At 39.3% G+C, this 6,760-nt stretch overlaps 1 protein-coding gene across 1 annotated transcript in view; it reads right to left on the bottom strand.

Moving 5' to 3' along the window:
- Positions 1-6,760, bottom strand: part of COPS3 (COP9 signalosome subunit 3) — a 45,412-nt gene that overhangs the window by 34,303 nt on the left and 4,349 nt on the right. The window contains exon 2 of the mRNA XM_007941443.2: positions 4,765-4,894. Coding sequence (XP_007939634.1) covers positions 4,765-4,894 — 130 coding nt within the window. The remainder of the gene's footprint in view (positions 1-4,764; positions 4,895-6,760) is intronic.

The following is a 6,760-nucleotide window of genomic DNA, read 5'->3' on the forward strand; positions in this document are numbered from 1 at the left end:
AGAGATAAGTATTGATTTGGGTGAAGAGAAAGGCAATGTACCAAATGTGAGTAATCAATATGGTAGCACTGAGGAAGAGAAAGACATAGAGAGGTACAGAAAACAAAGCTGAATCCTTTTGAACATGCTGTACTACGTTGTCAGTGAAGGCAAACATGGGTATACAGGTGGCTAGCTGGGTGGACAGGCTGAACTAGTAGGTATGTCTATGAAGGGGGGAGTATACCCAAAAACATATAGAGTTGGCAGACAATGGTCCTATAAGTTTGGTGGTAGTCACTGCTTGGTCAGAGCCAGCTGCCCAGAGGGACTGAGTAGTTGAACCTGTGGGCTTGGGACCATAGTCGCAGGGGACATCAAGCTTAATTGGCATAACGTACTACACAAAACACTGTTCCTCCTCCTACTTTGGCGAGTAGCGACTGGGATCTTAAAAGCTTGCAAGGTGTCATCTAGATGCAACGATGGGTCTCTCCCCATCCAGAGCAAATATGAAACAATCAGTCTTAGCGACTGGTACACCATCTGATCTGCTGCCTATATGACTATAAGACCACAAGAACTAGATGGTGCTCCTGGCTACCAATGTCAACCACTTAGAAGGGAATCTATGTAGGAGATCCTGGATAGAGAAGGAGAACAATGTGGAACAAAACTCAAAATCATTGGAGGAAAAAAAAAAATGAGGGGGGGGGGACACCAGGTTTGCTGGTCTGATAGAGCCTGGTAGAACCACGGAGACTATGTCCTTCTAGCTGCCCATCAGGTCTGGAACTGAACCCACATCTGTGGCTTCCAGCCAAGCAAAAGACAGGCATATGAGCTGAACATTTACCTGAGGTAGATAACACTCCTTGGAGAGAACAATCATGGGAGAAAGAAGGGCTGCTTATGCACCAGGAGACAGCTCAGGGGGCAGGAGTGTATGGAGGGATGGACACAGGGAAGAGGTAACTATCGGGAGGAAGTGGGAGGAGAGTTGTTACATTGTGGTAAATCGTGGTCAATGTCAGGACACAAAGTGTATGTGAACTGCTACTGTATGGAAAGTCAATTTGCTCTGTAAATTTTCACCCAAATCACTAAAAAAAAAAAAAAAAAAAAGATGATGTTTGTAAGTATGCTTCAAGCTCTTCTTTTTTAAAAATCAGTTATTGAGATTAATTTTAAGAAAAACGAAATAGAAGACATTATTACCTAATAAAAAATTATGCTCATTTAATAATTTGTGTGCATCAAGATGAATCTCTCCTTGTCCAAAGCAAAGAAAAATGAAGAAAACCAGAGATTCATGAAAAAAACTAGTCCAAGTGACTGGTACACCATGTGATCCTCAGACTATATGACTAGAAACCAGAACTAGATGGTGCCCGGATACCACTGGCAACCAACTGGAGGGGGATCTATGTAAGAGATCCTAGATAGAGTGGGAGAACAATGTGGAACAAAACTCAAAATCATTTGGAAAAAAAAAAAAAGAAAAAGGGACCAGGTTTGCTGGTCTGACAGAGCCTTATGGAACCACTGAGACTATGGCCCCTACCTGCCCTTCAGGTCTGGAATTGAACCTACACCAGTGCCTTCCAGCCAAACAAAAGACAGGCATATGAGGTGAACATTTACACTAGCTAGATCGACTCCTTGGAGAGAACAATCTTGGAGAATAAAAGTGCTATGTATGCACAGGAACAAAAGCTCAGGGGGCAGGAGTGCATGGAGGGAAGGACACAGGGAAGACGTAACTACAGGAAGGAAGTGGGAGGGGAGATGTTGCATTGTGGTAAATTGTAGTCAATGTCATGAGACAAAGTGTATGTGAACTGATGTATGAGAAGTGAATTTGTTCTGTAAACTTTCATCCAAATAACAATTAAAAAATATTAATAATAATAAAAAATTTCAATGGAAAACAAAATTGTCTGCATCCATCCATATCATCTTACTCCTGTAATTATGCTTTGTTGTTGTTGTTATGTGCTGTCAAGTCGGACCTGACTCACAGTGACCCCTCCTTGGGTTTCCCAGGCAGTATCACTACGGAAGTAGATTGCCCAACCTTCCTTCTGAGGAGTGGTTGGTGGGTTTGAACCACCAGCCTTCTGGTTAGCAGTCAAGTGCCTTAGGCACTATGCTACCAGAGCTCCCCATTATACTTTATAATTACCAACATATGCCAAAAACAATCTCATTTCAGTTTCATGATAGCCCAGGTATCTTAATTTTCATTTTACAAATGAAAAAGAGAAGCTCAAGGCCACACATCTCGGAAATGAAGAACACAGATTCAAACTCAGGGCTCAGCCACAAGTTCTAGGTTCTCTCCACACATTACCTATTTATTTTAACTGATATAACTACAACAGTAAAACACCTTGTAGTTTCAAGGTATTTTCATGTACATTATCTTATTACATTCATATGTATGTGTGAGTATGGGTATATGGATAAAACATGTATGGCATTTGTTCTTTCATGTTAATCAGAAAACACAAATACTAGAAACCTTTACCATTGACATGTTATAGGACTCTCTTCAATGATGGGAACTAAATCTTTCACTTTATTTCATATTTATTAATGTAAGCAGCCACATATGGTTACTTGCTACCATACAACACAGCTCTAAATCCTTTCCTTCTAATTAAGTTTCTTCTCTAAATATCCCAACATTTATCTTTGTCTCAGGAATCCTAGTGAAGCCAGACCCTTGTTTCAGAACAGTTTCTTTCAATTTATTTATATTCTTTTTAGTTTCATGACAATCATATCTCCATTTATAATTCTACAAGAACAAGAGAAAAAGAATTCTACTATCAAGTACAAATAGTTACAAGGAAGTCCATTTGAAAGTCTATTTGGTTCGGTTTTAAAGAGAGGACAATGAATTGTGCACACAGGAGATAGACGACAGATGCTAATACCAACCAATGTGCCCACAATACTGCATTACTATTAACAGCAAACACAAGACTACAAGATAAATACATAAACACTTGAGAGGATTAAATGGGGGTCAGTGAACAGGAGTATACTCTAGATAGATTCAGCGCAGACTAATCCTGCAGATACCAGTGATACAAAATACGTGTAATCCTTACAGAAACAACAGAAGACAGACCAATCCCTCACAGACACCCAAACACTGTGGGAGAGAGAACCAACCTATCTACTGTCTTAGGACCATAATACTGGGGGACACCAGACTCAATTGGCACAACAAAATACATAAAAGCCTTGCTTCTCATCCTACATTGATGAATAGCAACTGGGGTCTTAAAAGCTTTCAAGCAGCCATCTAAGATGCAGCCAACAGTCTCCTAGTGTTGGAAGCAAAGAAGAGTGCAAAAAAGAAGGGCATTTGGAAGCAATCAGCCCTAGGACACGATGGCCCTTGAGAACTAGATGGTGCCCGGCTACCAATGCCAACCACTCAGGAAAGGATCAAATCTGGAGATCCTGGATAGAGTGGGAAGAAAAACGTGGAACAAAATCCAAAAACTCAATAATGGCCAGAATTATTAGTCAGATGGAGTCTGCTGAGACCCCCAATACTATAGCCCTGGAATACAACTCACTCCCAGGGGCTGGCTCTGAGCCCAATAGTTAACAAGATGTACATGCAGACCACTCAACCCAGGGTGACGCACCCACACTCACTATGGAAATATATCCCTTGGAGCAATAGACCACAGGGCACCAGAGAGGCAACATTCACATGGAGGAAATGCAGGACACACAGGAGTTTATAACTATGAGGGGCACACGGGGAGGATTACTAGGCAGGGAGGGGAGGAGACTGAGGGCTGGGCATGGTAAATGGGGAGTGAAACTAAATGTACACATAACGTTGAATGTAAAACAAACTCTTAACATAAAAAAAAATAATAAACAAAAAAGCAGCTTTAACTTGTTTGAACAGCATTATGATAAACTAAGAAAGACTGAAGTTGTCAAGGATTTCATTTTACTTGGATCCACAACAACCAACCATGAAACTAGTATTCAAGAAATCAAACGACATGTTGCACTGGGCAAATGTGCTGCAAAAGACCTCTTTAAAAAAGCAAAGCTATCACCTTGGGGACCAAGATGAGCCTGATCCAAGGTATTTTATTTTTAATTTCTTCATATGCATGTGAAAGCTGATGAATGGACACACTGGCTGCAACAATGAGCTCAAACATATCAACAACTGTGAGGATGAAAGAACAAACAAACAACAAAGAGGAAAAAAAAAAAATCATGAGGATGATGGAGGACCTTGCAGTGTTTCATTCTGTTGTACAGGGCGTTGCTATGAGTTAGAAGTGACTAGACAGCACCTAACAACTACTACTCACATGAGGGAATTCTAAGCAATGTTGCTTCGGATCATTGGTAATTGTAGGGAATATATTTCAGTATACTCTGTTCTCTCACCTTTCTCTATTTTCTTTCCAAGTTAGTAAATACGGACAATCTTACAGACTGCAGTAAGATAAGTATTCAGACAAATACAAACTACAGTCACAATTGAGATGGCTATTTTTTTTTTTTTTTAAAAAAAAAGGTTAAAAAAATTGGTATAAACATAAAAAAATTTTAAAACTGAATAAAGCAATAATAAGAAATGACTAGTCAGAACAAGTAAAATGCAACTATTATTATATGACTTTAGTTCACTGAAGAGCTCAATGTTATTTATTTATTTTAATATACCAAAAAAACCCTACAGCCAGAAATGTTCAATTTTAAACAACAACAAAAGTGTAAAATCTCTCTTACAAAACAGCGAGGACCCCTAAGGAGTGTTCTTGTACATCCAAAGCTCCAAGCACAGTGTCCAGGTGGGATAAGTTTTTTGCAAGGAGTTCCCCACTCTTGTTGATCAGTTCACAAAGCTGAGTCATTTGCCCTGGAAAGCATAAACAGCACCAACACTAAGTTAGTTATAGCATTAATCAAACTAAAGGAGATACAGCCACTGCCTTTTGGCATAGTGTCCAAGACATTTGACTGCTAGCCAGAAGGCGGAGGTTCAAACCCACAAGCCAATCCTCGGAAGCAAGACTGTGTAATCTTCCATAGAGATACCACCTCAGAAAGGATTGGTCAGTATCGGTCAGATTCGACTTGACGGCAGTGAGTTTGGGTTTTAGTTTTTACTACCAATAAAACAGACGGTGGAATATGGGAGTATATACAGTGTGGCCACGGAATCTATCATCAGAATAACCATCAAAATAGGTAAATCCACTCAAAGTAATAATTCAGGCCTAATTAGATTCTGTACCTTAGTTAAAAACATAGCAATGTAGTATAGTGGTGGTGAATAATAATGCCATTGGCATTATTCTCTTAAGTTTCCTCCTTCAATATTTCTCTTTTACATTTTTAACTTCAGGATACCAGTATTGGCAATTTCTATTTAGCAGCTGTATTATGTTTCCTTTTTCAATAGAATACTTACATAGTATAACTCTTTAAATCCAAGTGATTTTTACCTCAGCATGTTGATAATTTTAATTTCTGGGGTATCAATACTATAACACTTCTAAAATCTGATCAGATGTGCCAAAAAATAATGGAAACATCTCATTATTACATGAACTGCAAAACAAGAATAAACATATACCCATGATCTTACTAGGTAACAACTTTTGGGATAAAAACACAGATTGAACAGAGAAGTATCAAGTCACCATCATTTTATTTTACATCTCACTGGTAGGTATAAAATAGCTTCTTCCAGTTGAATTACTCTTGCTCCTTTTACTTTAAATACATTTACAAGGATTATAAAGATATGACACACCTACAAGTAAGCACGTCAGTCTATTATTTTCCCTTCAATTAAATAACCATGCTAAGTTGAGACAAATAAAAGCTTGGTCACTAGAAAATCATAAGGGGACACTGAAAGGAGCACAACCAGAGATGTGGCCTGTGAAATTCCCTCTAATTAGAGAAAGTTGGTAATTATACTATCTCCATTACTTAAGGTTCATGTTAGAAAATTCTGAATGAGAACTGAGAAAATAGCAATTTATCATTTAATCTGCAGTGAGCATGAGGGACAGAAACTGAGGGCAGTTAACTGTATTATATTCACCTATGCCTGACAGACTGCCCCTAAAAGTGTCTTACAGAGAATGTAGCCAAAACTTTCAGATAAGGAATCCCAGGTGATATGCACAAAGCTTTAGTTACAATTTTGTAAAAGAGGAAATTGTCCCAGGGCAATTAAATGGCTGGCACTTTAAATGACTGAGATTCTACCTGGAATGTTCTTACCACCGGACATCTCAGGAAGTAGAAACTGTGTGGAATAAATGAATGAATGGCTCCCTCCCACAAAAGAATGCAAGTCTAAGTGGCCATCTGGATGCGACAATGGGTCTCTTCTGGTCCAGGGCAAAGAAGGATGAAGAAAACCAAAGATTCATGGAAACAATTAGTCCAAGCGACTGGTACACCATATGATCCTCACCCTATACAACTGAGACTTGAAGAACTAGATGGTGCCCAGCTATGAGTGTCAACCGCTCAGAGGGGGATACGTAGGAGATCCAGGAGTGGGAGACCAATGTGGAACAAAACTCAAAATTATTTTTTTTTTTAAAAAAGAGGGGACCATGTTTGCTGGTCTGATAGAACCTGATGGAGTCACTGAGACTATGGCCCCTAACTGCCCTTCAGGTCTGGAATTGAACCCACACCTGTGGCTTCCAGCCAAACAAAAGACAGGCATATGAGTTGAACATTTACCTAAGGTAGATAC

This window comes from Orycteropus afer, unplaced genomic scaffold (genome assembly GCF_000298275.1).
Source record: "Orycteropus afer afer isolate SDZICR_OR568_19922 unplaced genomic scaffold, OryAfe1.0 scaffold00080, whole genome shotgun sequence".
Lineage (NCBI taxonomy): Eukaryota > Metazoa > Chordata > Mammalia > Tubulidentata > Orycteropodidae > Orycteropus > Orycteropus afer.